The sequence below is a fragment of the Nomascus leucogenys genome, chromosome 5, assembly GCF_006542625.1.
Source record: "Nomascus leucogenys isolate Asia chromosome 5, Asia_NLE_v1, whole genome shotgun sequence".
NCBI lineage: Eukaryota > Metazoa > Chordata > Mammalia > Primates > Hylobatidae > Nomascus > Nomascus leucogenys.
In genome coordinates this window covers 43076793-43093662 of record NC_044385.1, presented here as the reverse complement: position 1 = coordinate 43093662, position 16870 = coordinate 43076793, and the positions used below count along the sequence as shown (strand labels likewise).

The 16870-nt window shown below is 41.2% G+C and overlaps 1 protein-coding gene across 2 annotated transcripts in view; it reads right to left on the bottom strand.

Moving 5' to 3' along the window:
- Positions 1 to 16870, bottom strand: part of PGM1 (phosphoglucomutase 1) — a 69407-nt gene that overhangs the window by 28321 nt on the left and 24216 nt on the right. Inside the window, exons 1-4 of one of the 2 annotated variants that reach the window (XM_003265172.3) lie at positions 8315 to 8614; positions 2496 to 2658; positions 1995 to 2141; positions 271 to 396 (exon numbers count right to left, since the gene is read on the bottom strand). In XM_003265172.3, coding sequence (XP_003265220.1) covers positions 271 to 396; positions 1995 to 2141; positions 2496 to 2658; positions 8315 to 8614 — 736 coding nt within the window. Of the gene's footprint in view, positions 1 to 270; positions 397 to 1994; positions 2142 to 2495; positions 2659 to 8314; positions 8615 to 16870 lie in introns of those variants that run through there. The other variant, XM_030812942.1, reaches the window with a different exon arrangement.

Sequence of the window (16870 nt, the reverse complement as noted above, 5' to 3'; positions counted from 1 at the left end):
ACAACAGCAGTTGCATGTTACTCAGAACCTGATGCTTAATGTGGAAACGCTGACCTTCACACAAGCTTACCACGAGGAGTGTCTCTACTATTTTTCGCTACATACAATTAGATTTTTATCTGTGTGACTATTGCTCCGGTTGCAAAATAACCCTATTTAAAAACCATCAGAGAGACTTGAGAAAAGCCTTGTTGAAGCATCATGATACACACAGAAGAGGGCAACTTCCTATCCTCGAGAGATGGGAATTGAAAAGAAATGATTGTATACCTCCATGCATAGCATCAATACGGATCTTCAGTCGGTTTGGCCCAGAAAGTAGTTCTTTCAGTGCACTGAAATCAAAGATGCTTCTCAGCATTGTAGCATAAGCTTCTACCGAATCCACAATTTCCACTGTGAGAACAGGCAACATGAAAAGATGGAAGGACTAAACACATTTAGAAATATTATATTCTGATGTGATTATATTGCTGTAAACCTGCTATTGCTATTTTAAAAGGACAATTATTGAACAGCTCCAATAATACAACTGTTAAATGATATCCAATACTATCTAATACTACCAATCCTTATCCAATACTATCTAATACTACCAATCCTTATCCCATACTAACAATTTTCCTAAGAGGTAAATGTTATTAGTCCTGTTTGATAGATGAGGAAACTCAGCATGTGAAGGGTTAAGAAACTTGCCCACACAGCTTGGATGAGGCACACTGGGGATTTTCAACAGAGGTTGTATAAATTCTGCTATGCCACCACAGTGCTTCCCCATTCGTCATCTTGAGAGGTGTGTTTTGGTGTTATAGAGAGCAGAAAATGCAATGCCTACTTTTCTTTCCTTTTCTTTTTCCAAGTCCATTGTCATCACGACTTAATGGTACTAAGTGGAAAATGAAATTTTTTAATGAATCACTTTTCACAGGTACTGCTTAAGGAATAAAAGAAAAATAAAACTTATATAAATATAAGAACTTAGTATTGTTGTTCTTGTTGGATATTCAGGGCTTCTGAACATTTTCAGAACTGCTGGATATTCAGGGGTTCTGAACATTTTCAAAATATGAAGAATTTAAGAAACTCTCTACTGGTATCTTCTGAACCTCAAGAATGTCTTCGAGATGATCAAAGTGTCACTTTATCTTTGTTAGGATGCAACTGTCAGCTCTCCATGAGTAGGTTCAAACAAAAAAATGCAATCCATCCTTTAGCCAGGAACTGAATGACTAATAAAATGCATTCCATAAAGTTGCAATCCAGAAGAAAGAAAACATGTTAGGGCAAAGTCAAAATGCAAGTTCATTACCAATCATCTCATCCTCATTTTATTAATCAGAATACTTTTATAAATATTTATTCTGTCAACTATTATAATAATTCAACAACAAAGTGTTAGCCACAGCTGCCTATGTAGGGAGTTGCAATTTGGTTCCCCCAAAATGGTCTGATTGATTTTACTGAATGAGGAAAACTAAAATGGAAAGTGTAGTCTTGCGAATCATTCAAACCTGAGTTGAAATCCTGGTTTTGCCATTCACTGACTGTGACCTTGAGCCTGTTACTTAATCTCTCTCAGCCTTTGTTTCCTCATCTGTAATAGCAAATGCTGACAGTGCTGCCCTGACAGATCTACTGTGAGAATAAAATAGATTAACGTGTGTAAAGACCTTGGTATGTAGCAAGAGGTCAATAAAAGTTAACTATGAATGTAATTTTACAGGTCTTCTAGTCAAGGCATGAAAACTGAGGCCTAGGGTGTTGGAAATGTCTTACCCGATGTCATGCAGCTGATCCCTGGCAGGGCCCAGGGAGCCCACGTCTCTGGACTCCCAAACCTAATTCCAGACTTGTTAATTAACGAACACTTGCAAAGCTTACAGACCACTCACGGAAATCTTTCCAAAGCTGAAGACCCTCTACTAAAACGTTGAAAGGAAAATCGCTCAACTTGGAAATAGGAGTGGGGAGAAAGAGGAGGAAAGTAAACATGCCTGTGAAAGGTTTGAACTTATTTTCCAAGTCAAACTGCTGCTTTCCCAGAACACCAAGGTCTACTTTCAGGTCAGGGCAAACTGCATATTCTTCAATTGTCTTGCTGATTTGGAAAATTTTATCAGTTATTGCTTCTGGAGCAGGACCTGGAAACCAAACAGCAAACAGTGGGTCACTTCGTGCAGCTCACATGGAAATACAAAGAATCCAAAGCTCATCAGTTCCTCTTCACTAGCACATCTACCATTTCATCATTCAGCCAGCAAACTAGCAGGATTTTTCTAAAAGAAAATATCATGTTAAGGAAGATTCGTGCATGGCTCTTCATATTCAGATATAGTCAAATGAGAAGCATTTCACTGTCAATGAAATGAAGCAAAGAGCGCCTCCCTACCCCCTGCAAAGGATCAGAACCAAAACCCTGGTTTCCCAAGGCTCCAGGTATTGGTTTATCCTACTGGATATAAACGTACCTGTCCTCAAAATGACAGCAAACTCACCTCCATTAGAAATATTGAATTTGATTCCAAAATCTCCATTGGGGCCCCCTGGGTTGTGGCTGGCTGTCAGAATGATCCCACCAATGGCTTTGATTTTTCTAATGATGCAGGATACAGCAGGGGTGGAGAGGATTCCATTCTGTCCAATAACCAAGCGACCGATCTAGGAGAAGAAATCCAGAACACACTCTTTAACATCAATACATCCAGAGTCACAGCTCAGAAACAACACCAAGACAACAGGCAGATGGACAAAATAATAATAATAATAATCTGTTGGACAAGAAAAGATTTCATTTAATAAAAACCTACAGCTTGGATGTCTCCACCATATTACTGAAGTAGAATCAGCAATGTTGAACAAGTTCCTTCAGATGGTTTTTGGGACTTTGTAGTTTTAGAAGTGTATGGTGTGTGTGCGCTGTAAGGCTCCAGCATGAAAACACAGCATATTAAAAAGAGCCTTTCCACATCGGGGTCACAATTTGGATGCACTGAAAGAATATGAGAAAACCCACATTTTTATCCAATTCAATCATACTTTCAATCCACAATGGGAGAAAAGAAAAGGTTTAGCTAGTTAAAGGGATTCTACCCAAAGAGAAGGCTTTTTTAAAGTAAAAAGGGCAAATTTTATATCAAGATTATTGAAAAATGACTCATCAATTTATCTTTCCAGTCAAGCCTGGCTTTTTCATATAGTGGGTTTCCTCAAAGCAAGATACACCTACTTCTGTTACAGTGTACCTGGGTTATCTCCTGGGCCTAAGACAAGAATGCTGGAGTTATTCCTGAGTAAACCAGTCAGAACGACCTACATGAAAGGGCGACAGATGGGACTTCTGTTACATTCTTAACTTAACTTCCCACATCTCTTACAGACGGTATCAGTACCGCTCCTAAATCTTTTTTTGCTAAAATGACAGTAATTTATATCTGTTTCAACATGACTCAAGTTGGAAAAGAAGGTTGAGGTGCTGTCAGTTCCTCTTAAAAAACAGGGATTTTTTTACATCTTCCATTTGTTATTTCTTTTTGCTTCATCCAAGATAAATATGATTGAAGAAACAACTTGATGGTGGAAGATGTGTTTCTAATGTTGAAAATGTCCATGAGATACCTGGATTCCCTGGGGAGAGTTTCTCTGGGACTGTTGGCTCTGCCACCCTTCCATAGCTCATTGAAAACTGTCAACCACTCCACTACCAACCACCTCCCAGGGAGCAGCTGGTTCACTTCAGTTACCTCTTGGCTCTCATATGTTGATCTCTGAACAATTTTTATTGTAGCTCCCTTAATATATTGGTTATATCCTGCCTTCCCCAGGAAATGGTGACCACCAGGGTGGATGCTGTCAGTAGGCTGCTTTTTAGACTACAGGAACCTGCAGATAGTGTGGAATCAATACCGATGATTGTTACTAGCTACAGAGTGCTTTCTACATCCCATGGTACTTTTGATCCATTCCCACATTTGCTCCTCCCAAGTACCACCGCAAACATGAAGAAGCTGAGGTCCAGAGTTATCATGATCCTGCCCATTCATTCATTCTTGCCTCCATCCAGCAGCAATAATAACAAGCATTAATGGAAAGGTGCTATGGCAGACACTGGCATAGATGACATGACAAGGCCACACAGCATATTAGCGGCCATGGTGGGGGAAAGTATTGAAACCTCCTGACTCAACACAGTGACATTTCACCTTCCAGCAGTTTCCAGGTATGGTTGTGATGAGAATAAAAGCCTATGTTCAGGCAGTTCCAGAATGTCCATAGGAGGGGTTTAGGGGTGGCTTGTCGAGTTGTATTTACACACCAAGCATACCAATTTTTATATAGATTGTATTTGGTGTGGAAGGAGAGGCTGATAATATTAAGCTACACCACCCATGTCACCCCTTAATTCTACCATTCCTTATGGTGAGATTTGCAATGGTTCCAGGCTGAGGGGATTATGCCAGGGGTAAGAGTAAGAAGGAAAGTTGAGAGATAGAAGCAAGGTAGCTTCTCTCTTGAGCCCAAGAAGAGGTACATCTGGTGGAAGAACTCCCCTTCCAGATCAGGCTCTTTCTTGGGAATCACCCTCAGGAATATTGCTCTCGATCTGATACAGGGGAGACACTGCTCTATTACCCTCCTTCCCTTAAAGATGCCTGGACCACTGCAACAGCTCCTAACTCAACCTCCCCTGCCTCTCTCCCACATGAATCTCTCTTACTCGACCCTGGCTGGATCCATCTGACCTACTCAAACCCATCTAGTTCATCTTTCTAAATCATAATTCTGTGTCCCTTTTCTGACTCCAAAACCCTCCCAGAAATTCCACTTCTAGGTATATACCTGAAGAATTGAAAGCAGGACGTAGACAGACACTTAAACACCAAATTTCATAGCAGTATTACTCACAAAAGTCAAAGAGTGGAAAGAACGCTAACGTCTATCATCAGGTGAACGGATAAACAAAATATTGTGTATACATACAGTGGAATATTATTCAGCCTTAAAAGTGTGTGTGGGGGGGTCCTGCCATATGCCACAAGATGGATGAACCTTGAGGACGTTATGCTAAGTGAAATTTGTCATACAGCATTTATCACAAAAGACAAATGCTGTATGATTCCACTTACATGACGTATTTAAAGAAGTCAACACCATAGAAACACAAAGTACAATGGTAGTTGCCAGGGGCTCAGAAGAGAGAAAGATGGGGAGTTGTTCAATGGACATAGACTTTCAGTTTGGCAAGATGAAAAATTTCTAGAGATATGTTGCACAACAATGTTCCGTTAACATCACTGAACCACTAAAAATGGTTAAGGTGGTAAATTTTATTATGTTTTTACCACAATTAAAACTTTTTAAAGAATTTGTCACTGTACTCAAAGATGACATTGCAATCTATAGATATGGATGTGATTGGAAGGACATATATAGGATAATTTTTTTTCTTTTTTGTTTTCTCATGTGACTGCCAGATCATAAGGATAAATATTTTTTAACTTAAAAAAAGGGAATAAAATTCTGACACATTCTACAGCCCAGATAAGGCTGGAAAACATTATGCTAAGTGAAATAAGCCAGATGCAAAAGGACAAGGATTATCTGATTCTGCTTCTATGAGGTAACTGGAATAGGCAAATTCATCAAGAGAGAAAGTAGTACAGAGGTTACCAGAGGCTGGTGGGAGTGGAAATGGGGAATGATTGTGTAACGGGTACAGAGTTTCTGTATGGGATGATTTTTAAAAAAGGCTCTGGAGATGGATAGTGGTGATGGTTGTACAACATTGTGAGTGTAATTAATGCCACTGAACCATACACTGAAAATGGTTAAAAGGGTAAATCTGATGTTATGTATATTTCACCTTTCCTGGCTCCCAAGTCAGAGATAACCCCCTCAGCCAGGCACTAAGAGTCCATCCTCAAATGGCCTCCCCTGCCTGCCTTCCTTTCCCACGACTTCCTTCCTTAAAACTCACGCCTCCCCACCAAAATGGGCACTTCATTGTTCTCCAAACATCTAACAGTCAAACATGGCAGGGAGTAAACTTTAAATATTCCTTTTAATTGAAGACAGGGCTTGGTATTTTCTTAGGTTTCATTAAAAAAAAAACAAGTTCCATTTTTTCTTTGTCCTGTAATCATGCACATGGGTCCTGCTCTTACCTCTAAACTTACCTCTCAGTTTAGAGCTCTGGGGACTGAATGAGATATCAATATTCTGAAAGGGGCCCATCAACATCTTATTTTGTGCAATAAAATGTCCTTTAAAAGCAGAGAGCTCTATGTAAATAAAAATGAAGAGAAACTCATAACCCATAAATGCACCAGATAAAGTATGGTAAAGGGAAAAAATAAAATGATCTCCATTTAGCTCAGTGGGCTGAAAAGCCCTCCAAGAATCAGATTATGGGCACAGTGGGTATTAATGAAAATGAGAAAGGAGCATTGACTTTTGTCAAAATCTGTGGCAATAATTACCCTTCCTTTAGATTTCCTCCCTGCAGTCCTACCCATAATCAAAGGCATGTTAAAACAGTCAGAATTCAGGATATGCTAGAAAGAGAAGAAATCAAACCCTTTAGAATTTCACAGGTTTAAAGTGCATCAGATTGAAGTGCTTTATCAGTCCACTAATATTTTAAGCAATTCAGTTGGTTAGCATGACTGTTTTAAATGCAGCGTTATTTTTAATAAGGCGGCTCTCACCTCTAAGCTTACCTCGAAAAGATTTGAAAATATTGCTTGGGCTGCCAACAGCTCTAACAAATAGGCAGCTACCATATTTAGTCCATTATTATCATTTAAATGTATTATTTAGCAAACTTTCAGAGGGCAAATCTGAGAAAGTCTGTAGGGTATGCCTGCATTACACATTCCTACCACTTCTTCCACATCCTTCAGCTCCACACAAAAATGAAATGGAGCCAAATATATCACAGCAAAGGGGATAGTGTACCAGATCCACTCAACAGTCTAGATATATGTGGAGAAATAATGTTCCATTCATTCCCTCTCAAAAGATTAAAAGCATCTTAATACCGTTCCCTTTGCAGCTCTCCTCAAAGAAAAAATTTATGGCATGTCACATTTTATCTTAAAAATGTGTATGCTTCATAATAATTTCATATTTGAGTGCTTTATCAGCAACTTTTACATAAGAGGCATTCAGATTCTGAAACTGAGTATCAGGAAAACTCTCATTATGAACAATAGGATCTACAAACATTTTTAAATTTAGTGTGGTGGTACATTTTATTTTGTTTTGCTTTGTTTTAATTTGGCTTTTGCAAACATACCTGCTCAGCATATTTTGAAAATATACTGAAAATGAATGTCTAACATATTTAGTTGCAATACTAAATTTTATCTTGTAAGAATCAGAATCTCTTCCAGAAAAGAAATACAACAGATTTTAAAATTTGTGGATACTGAAGGACTATGTGCTCCAACTAATTGCTAATCATTATCTAAAACACTAAAAATGTATTTTTGGTCCCACAGAGGAATTTGCAGAGCAAAAACATCAATGTCCTGATGCCCACCTTCCTGTAAACCAGTGGGCTGTGCGAATTGTTCGATTATCAAGATCAATGCTTTCTGGTACAATATTCCTTCTCATTTGCTTAATCCAGCCAACACGGTTTTTCACGATGCAGAGGTTTAGTAGAGCCTCCTCATACTATAGTCTTACAGGAGTTATTATCTCTACCCTGCTGCACAAATTCACCATGCACAGGGCTTCTTTGTGTCCAAGGTCATTATAAGCAGGTGCCCCTGTAACAGGTCCTCTCGAAAGGTTCACACCTAACATTTTCCAACCTCCTCCTAGTATTTCTGCGTGACTACAAGGATCCATAAACAACAGCATGCCCTGGCTTTTGTTTTCCTGTTTGACAAGTGACTGAACTTCAACAAGAAAGCCATTGAAAGAAAACAAAATCCTCTTCTCTCCACCATTCAGTAGAGCCCTCTTACACAGGACAGGGTGCCCCTGAAGCTAGTTAGAATGTAGATAAAACAGCTTAAGAACGGGAGGGTGCTTTAAATGTCTAAAAAGCAACAGGTACTTTGTCAAGCAACAAAACAGAGCATAATACCTAAGATGCTGAACTTAACATTCCTGTATCCCAGTGTGGCTAATGTAATTTCTGAAGTATTTTCACAATATACAATCACTGAAGTTACAATGAAACTTAACTGGATGTTAGTAGAATTGAACTGTATGCCACATATAAATCCTTGTACGTTTGTATACTTCTGTAAAATTAAGGTTATTTGGAGAGCCAGAAACATAACAATACTTATCATATACCCACCCCATTGGCAGCTGTCATTTGCACTATTGTTTCTATTGCTGATTTATTAAAGTACCGCCCATCTCCACCAACCACCAGTGATGATCCCTGGCGATCTTTTAGGTCTATGGAAAAGAATATACTCTGGATGAAATTCTCCAGATAGCATGGCTTTTCCTCAAAATAATAGGTTTTCTTCCGTAATCCACTTGTTCCTGGTTTCTGATCGTGGTAGGGAGCTGTAGCAAAAGTCAACAGAGGGAGAGGACCTTCTTCCATTTTTCTGTATGTCTCAGAAATCCATTCTTCAAAATCACTCATCCTTCACTTCCACCAACTGGCTCAGTGAGGGTGTCCAGAAAGCAGTCAAGGGACTCCAAAATAGGTCTGTCCAACCTGAAGCTGCAACAGTGCCGTACGAGTAACTAAAATAGAGGGTTTGCCTGGACGATCACTCTCAGTGAGAAAGCTTGGTTAATTCCTTGTTGTTGTTGTCCCTTGTGAACAAGTTAAGGGCCACACACCCACTCGCACCCACACACAAAGCAGGTCTTCAAAGTTGTTTTGATGAGGACACTTCTGCCCACTTAACCAAGCCAAATACCCTTCAATTATTTTTGTCTCATTTCCCTGTTAGGGTAGAGATAGCTCCAAGGAGTGCTGCATGCAGCCAACTTCAGTTGTAAACACCAGGTGGCTGACAGGCTCTACTCTCAGAGCCCAGGCAAAGAGGGCAAATGCAGTCCCACGAAGCAGGTTTGTGAACAAGACACCCTGGTGTGGCTCTCATTGCTCCTGCCACCCCTTACACCAGAGCCTCTCTGGGCATTCATCTCTGAGAAGGCCATCTGCAGCGAAAGTTGCTCCACGCCACCTAGCAAGTTAAAGGTCAACCTTAAAATGGAAGTGAGGGAGCTCAAGTTACCCGTGGTTTTCTTACATCACTGTCATTTTGAAACCTAAGAAATTTTTTTTACTTCACACATGCAATCTATCAGGAAAAAAATCATCTAACAGATTTATTCATTGGCCACCAAAGATTTAACAAAATAGTGTTCAGTTCTAGAAGAACAGATACCTCCAAAGTTGCCCTGAATAACCGAAAGCTTGGTCATTCCTTTGAACATACAAAAAAATAGGCATGAGGATGTACCAAGTCCTTAAAAATGTAAGCAAAACATGGAAAAAAAATGTACATATGTTTTTCTGAGTACACAGGGTTGGATCAAGTTATTATTTAGAAAAATAATATGAATATAAGATTAGTTTTTAAAATTTTCTCAGTTTTAAGCATACTTGACTTTTAATAAAATGTTTTTAGGGAAGCAGTTTAAGTCCTTTGTATTTGAAGAAACTAGGATGTTTAAAAACATTTTACCTAAATAAATTTCATATCCAATTCCATTTGATCCCTGAGATTTTATTAATGATCTATTTAAATATATACATGTATGTTCTCAGCCAGGCATGGTGGCTCACACCTGTAATCCCAGCACTTTGGGAGGCCAAAGTGGGCGGATCACCTGAGGTCAAGAGTTCGAGACCAGTCTGTTCAACATGGTGAAACCCTGTCTCTACTAAAAATACAAAAATTAGCCAGGCGTGGTGGTGTGCACCCGTAGTCCCAGCTACTTGGGAGGCTGAGGCAGGAGAATTGCTTGAACCTGGGAGGCTGAGGTTGCAGTGAGCTAAGATCGTGCCATTGTACTCCAGCCTGGACAACAGACCAAGCATGCACTGAGGAATTAAGGTTTTCAAGGGAAAAGTGAATCATCCCTTGAGCAACAAAATCTGAGTCTTTTTATACTAACTTGTCAAGTAGCATCCGAAAGTAGACAGGCACTGGTAGCTGCCAACTGCCCTCTGTCAAGAATGCCCCTGTGTTCCGGGGCTGCTCTGCACAAGACCAGCGGGAATAACAGGCTCACGGGCAGAAAGTAGGCCACTGGCAAGGGAGCCCCTTCAAATGACAAATGGGCCTGGCCCATGCGCAGGAAATGCCTCGAGACATAACATTAACACAATTCACAAAACACATCTATTACACTGAAAACCAGTCAGCCAAAAGACAACTACTTCTTATAGCTTATTTTGGGCTCTTAATTTGTTTTTAAAAATCAAATTCTTTAGAAACTAACTGAAAAAGCAAGCCTGCTTTATTAACAGTTTACATAACCACTGTTTTTCAACTTACTATAAATGATTTTTTAAATTCCTATTTTGTAAGTTCTGTGCCAAGTTTTCCCTGGTTTTATATGGGCTTGTACATTAGGCTGGCATGTGTGTCTTGACATATTCGATAATAGATCCAGATTTATAAAATATCATTCCAATAATCTTTTCATTGGATTAACAGAGCAGCCAACCACGTTAATTGGTAGTTTTCTTAATGAGATCTTGAAATCCCAGGGTAAATTTGGGGGTGCTTGGGCACAAGGATATTCCCACATCCCATACCAAAGCCTCTCTGCCCACATAATACACCACACTCCAGCCTGGTCTCTGCTGCAGCCTGCCAGTCTCTCAGTGAAGTTCTTTCCGAGGGCAGAACTATGAGAGCAACATTTTAAGCAACGACATATGCCAGGCATGGTGTTTGTCACTATGCGAAACTATACCAAAAGGACATAATCCTTGCCCTAGAAAAGCTTCTATTCTAAAAATGGGCCTGATCATAATTTTATGAACACTGCAGAACTCAACCCCATATAAAAATATTACCAGAAGCAGCAATGTTAGATGGACTGTGAAGTATAGTAAAAAAGAAGAGACATTAAAAACATTAAGCTTCCTAAGACACTCAGACTAAGTGGGGCAGCTATTAAGAAACTCATTTGTTTTAGCTCTCCAGCAAAGGTTGAGCTTCATCTTCAGAAATGTTACTGTCAAGCATAGCGAACCCAATTTGGCCTAATGAATTCGCCTGCATTGCCAGTACTCCTTCACAATGACACAAATTACATTTAAACCATATGGCGGATTTAAGGATTACTCCCTTCAGACAAGGAACTTTCATACTGGTCTTGGGTCCAATCAATTTCACAATGGCAGAGTTATGAACCCCTTCGCTCCCAGCCTCGCAAAGACTCCAGCTCCCACTCGCATCAGCAGTGATACCTTCCCAGTAGAGCACAGCAGAAACCGTAGACTTACCAATGCTTTATTCACTCTTTCTTTTCTATGTTTCTTTAAAAAATATTTAATGGACAGTTAATAATGATGTCCCAGGCCCCATATGAGGGCTGGCCTGAATGGGTTCACCTCTTCACACCAAGAGTTCTTTTTTAGCAAATGTCCCAGCAGTGCGCATAAGGGATGGACCTGATAATCCTATTTCCAGGCATAAGCACTAGACAGAAAGGCAGAAATTTGGCTTAAAGCAGCAGGGTTAATCAGACCCCCCAGCCTAAGGCCCTCTGCTTGTGATGGCTGCAGATGCCTGTTCCAGAGGGCTTAAAGTGTTTGTCCCCAAGAGTGGAAAAAGGTCATTCATTTCTCCAGCCACCAGTAACTAGGCAGGTAGTAAATGCTCAGCCCCAGGCAAGGCACTACGTTCTAATGGAAAGGGCACAGGCTCAGCAGCCAGATACAACTAGGGGTCAAACCTTTCACTGTAAAATGTATGAGAGATACAATCTAGAGCACATTACTTAACTCATCTGAGCCTATAAAATGGGGATAGCTCTGAAGTTTGTTCAGAAAACTGAAAACAGGTCACATGTGAAAACACCCAGTACTGTGCCTGGTATAAGGTAGATTATCATAGCCGGGCGTGGTGGCTCACGCTTGTAATCCCAGCACTTTGGGAGGCCGAGGCGGGTGGATCACGAGGTCAGGAGATCGAGACCACGGTGAAACCCCGTCTCTACTAAAAATACAAAAAATTAGCCGGGCGTGGTGGCGGGCGCCTGTAGTCCCAGCTACTCGGAGAGGCGGAGGCAGGAGAATGGCGTGAACCCGGGAGGCGGAGCTTGCAGTGAGCCGAGATCGCGCCACTGCACTCCAGCCTGGGTGACAGAGCGAGACTCCGTCTCAAAAAAAAAAAAAGGTAGATTATCAGTCATTGTCAGCCCCCTTGTCCTTCTGAGCCTCAATTTCTTCATGAAATAATACCTCTCTCCCAAGGTTTTTGTGAAGGTTGCCTCACTGAATGTCTAGGAAAGCCTTTATGAACTGGAAAATGATGTAAAGATACGAATTTTTTTTTCACATTTTGAGTGAGGTTGGAGATAGAAACGAAGGTGGACGGGCCTCTGTTCTCAAAAAGTTCACATCAGAAAGGAGCCATCACAGCGTGGTGGCCTTGGTGCTATCCTGAAGGTGTGTTTATAGAGCTGTGGCTCTCAAGAGGTTGCAGTGACAGGGATGAGACTGCAGAAATAGTTGGGGCAAGTCTATGGAGCCTTGTGAATCGTGCTCAACTTTATTTTGAAAGTGCTGGGGAACTATGGAAATTTGTAAGCAAAAAGAATATAAACCAATATGTTTTTGGAAAGTTGACTGGCTGGCAGTGGTGCCTTGAATGGCTTGGAGAAGTAAGACTGGAAAAAGATTAACCAAGCCTTGCAAAAAGGGTTCCATCCTTAGCTGGGGTGGCTTTGAGGGTCCCAGTCAATGTGATCTTGTCTAGCACTGTTCCTCTGCCAGCTTTCTACACACAGCTTCAACTTTGAGTTCTTGGCCCAGTTTAAGCACTGTTTTTTTTGTTTTTTGTTTTGTTTTGTTTTTTCTCTCTTTCCTACTGTGAAGATACTCCTTAAACGACCTCTTTCCTCTGACCCTTCTTCCATACTGTGCTTTCTACTCATCCCCTCTCTTCTCTGAGAACTGTCCCCCAATTATGCGATGAGAGTGAAGGCCTGAGGCCATTTCTCTACGCCAGGACCCTGACTCCAGGCCATGAGCCAAAGGGGTAGACACCTGACTAAAGCCGGACCACTCATGTTTTCTCTCCTTGGAATCTAGAATTGGGACTCAAAAGTATACTAGTCAGATTAGGTTAGCCCTTGAACCAGAAAGACAGGTAAACTTATCAGCTGTGGGGCAAGAACAGTTGAGTCATGAGAATATCCACAGAACTGCTGCCGACAGCCTGACAATATGTGAGAGTCCGTGACAGCTATGCAGGATCCAACTCTGGATCATTCACACATCTCTAAGAGTTGTGGATCTGATGTACGGGAAGAATCAGAAAATAATTCGAAATAGAATCAAGCAGAAAATAGGTCCGATGAATCTTCTCATGTAGGTAGGGCTTGCAGATTCATCAGATCTGAGAATCAGGGAACAGGGGCTGGGAACACAAGCCACTGGAGATTCCCTTTTGGCGCTGGTATTCTGGACTCGGAGCGTCCACATCCAGACCCTTGGCCAAGCCACACCTCATCCAGCTGGTGTCACTCCAATTCAACTGGAAAGGTAACCCCTCATCACTTGAGGAGAGAAATGGTTTTCTAAGTAGGCATTTTAAAACATACTCTCTCAAAATTAAGTGTACAGATGATGAAGTATATCGCATAGGATACAAATAATAAAATGAACATAGCATTAATATTTTTGGAGTAAGTGGGGGAAAACTAGGTATATTTGGTATTTGAAATACATTTAAGAAATGTGGGATATTAGTTTATCTAAAGATCAGCCTTGTGGTTCCAGTTTATAATTAAGTGCAGGTTGTGTTACTTATTTAGACAGGATTTTAAGTTTAAGGAGGTATGAGAAGAATTTTATGAGAAGAATTTTATCAAAATTATAAACATTAGTGGAACATTCCAGAAAACTTGGACTGTGTTACATTTATAAGTTTAAGTCATTACATGCAGACAGTATACTATAGTACTTGAGGGAATGGACTCTAAGGCCAAAGTGACAGGGTCTGAACCCTTATTCCACCAGTTAGTAGTAATATGATCTTGGACAAGTTACTTAACCTCTTTGTGCTTCCATTTCCTCATCTGTCAAGATGGAGATAATGATAGCAGCTCTATTTTACTTGTTGTAGTCATGTTTGAATGAAGCAATTTACAGATAGTTCTGAAACCAGGGCGGCTATAGTATGCCCTGGGCAAGGATCTGCTGTTATTATTTGAATTACATGAGAACAATTTGAATACTTGAAAAGTTTTCCTTATTAGATAAGGAATTTTAAAAGAAAACAAATATTTGACTTAAAATTTTGAAATATTCATAGGTGCTTGATTAAATGAGTTTGTAAAAAAAAAAAAAAAATAACACACTGAGAAACCTAACTTCCATTGACAAATGGGTCAGCAGAGAGAGAGGAAAATGAAGCAGATGTGCTGAAGAAACAGGAGATGCTGCCTGGGTTCCTCTTGTTTCAGGGTCTTTTTTTGGGGGGAGACGGAGTCACTCTGTCTCCCAGGCTGGAGTGCAGTCGTGCAATCTCTGCAACCTCTGCCTTCCAGGTTTAAGCAATTCTCGTGCCTCAGCCTCCTGAGTAGCTGGGATTACAGGTGTGCGCCACCATGCCCTGCTAATTTTTGTATTTTTAGTAGAGACGGGGTTTCACTGTGTTGGACAGGCTGGTCTCGAACTCTTCACCTCAAGTGATCCGCCCGCCTGGCCTCCCAAAATGTGTCTCAGGGTCTTGAAGCCTGTGGCTGCAGGAGACACCCCTCTCTCTATGTGCAGTCCTTGTGTGTCAGGCCTCATGGGGGCTCACTGAACCCTAACTGGGCTTCTGCTACTTATAGCCGCTTATATCTCTTTACAGGGCTGACCAGGGCTCCGTAGTACCTGGGTCCTGTTTGCCAGCTGTGAACCAGGCCTCACCTGCTGTCCAGTACAGGCAAGAAAAGGAAGAGAGAACACTTCCTCCCCTTCTCCTTTGAGCTCCCTCAGTCCACAGCAAGGAGACAGGCCAAGTACCATTTTCTGACTAGGGGACCGTGGGCAAGGGATGTAGGCTCTTTGTGCCTCTATTTTCTCATCTTTGAAACAGGGATTGAAAGTAGTAGCTACTGTAAGGCCGGGCGTGGTGGCTCATGCTTGTAATCCCAGCACTTTGGGAGGCCGAGGCGGGCGGATCACGAGGTCAGGAGATCAAGACCACGGTGAAACCCCGTCTCTACTAAAAATACAAAAAAATTAGCCGGGCGTGGTGGCGGGCGCCTGTAGTCCCAGCTACTCGGAGAGGCCGAGGCAGGAGAATGGCGTGAACCTGGGAGGCGGAGCTTGCAGTGAGCCGAGATTACGCCACTGCACTCCAGCCTGGGCGAGAGCGCGAGACTCCGTCTCAAAAAAAAAAAGAAAGAAAGAAAGTAGCTACTGTATAGATTTGTTGTATAAAGAGACAGGAGTTTACAAATGTAAAGAGCTTAGCACCAGCTAGTTCTAGTGCTTTGCGAGCCCTGCGTTAAGTATTAGCCTTTAGCACTGCTCTGAATCTGAAAACATGCAGGCGTGTTTAATACCCAACTATTGGGATGGGCCATTGGCTTTGTGCATTTTAGTAGAGTTAGGAAATGTTCTCTAAAGAAAAGGAGAAATTACACTGAAATTGGAAGAAGGTACAAGGTCAGAAGAATTACAAGGGCCAGATGGCTTAGAGCTCTACAGAATCCCATGTTCACAAAGACTCCTGAAGTAGACTTTGAAATAAAAACAAACAAAACAGCTGCCTCAGAGAGTGTACAATCTTTAGCATGCGTCAGTTGGCTGTCCATCTGTTCACCCATCTACCTACCCAACATTTCCTATATAAACCTATGTGTCGTATTCATTTCACCAGGCACTGTACACCTCAGGAAGACTCAAGTTGCCAAGAAACTTTTGGTGCAGAAGGAGAGATAGATAAGCCAACAAATCATTTTAAAATGGAGTAAAAAGTACTCATCTGGGAGCCTACAAGAGAGTTATGAGCACTCAGAGGGCAGAGAGAAGCCATGGAAGGCATTCCCCATGTGCACAATTGCCATTCTGAACCCACGTGGTTACGTCTGAAACAATTTGAAAACAATCTCCTCAATTTGAAGACGTGCAAGGCTTAGGAACCCCTTTTCATAAGTAAAGCACATGTGAAGATCTCCTGTTTTATCAGAAATGACCCATATTCAAACATTTTGACCTATAAAAACAGCCATTTATGTGGTTCATATAACATTTTTCTATGTCTTTTATTTCCTTTTTGGAGAATTCTCAAAACAATTTGAATTTCAATCCCTTAAGAATACTCACTTGGCGCTAACAGAAGAACCTTCCCCGTTCTAGCTTACCAGGAGCACAATTATTAAAATTCTTTGGTAAAAAGAGAATCAGTTAAGGAATCGCTTGATTTTCAAATCATTCATGGTCAAATGTTTCCCTCTTGTGGTGGAAAATGGAAAAACAAGCAAGATTGCCAGCAGCCTCGTAAGTGGCAGTGCTTCACTCACCTCTGCCCAGAGCTGCCTTGCACAAATATAGGTGCTCCCTTCAGCAAGATCACAAGGGAAATTGTGCCCCTTTAAGTTTTGTGGCAGGCAGTGGTTGGCCCTCCATCAAATAATTAAAATATGGTGGGACTCTGGGGCTTTTAAGAAGAGGAGAGAACTCCTGACCTCAAGTGAACCGCCTGGC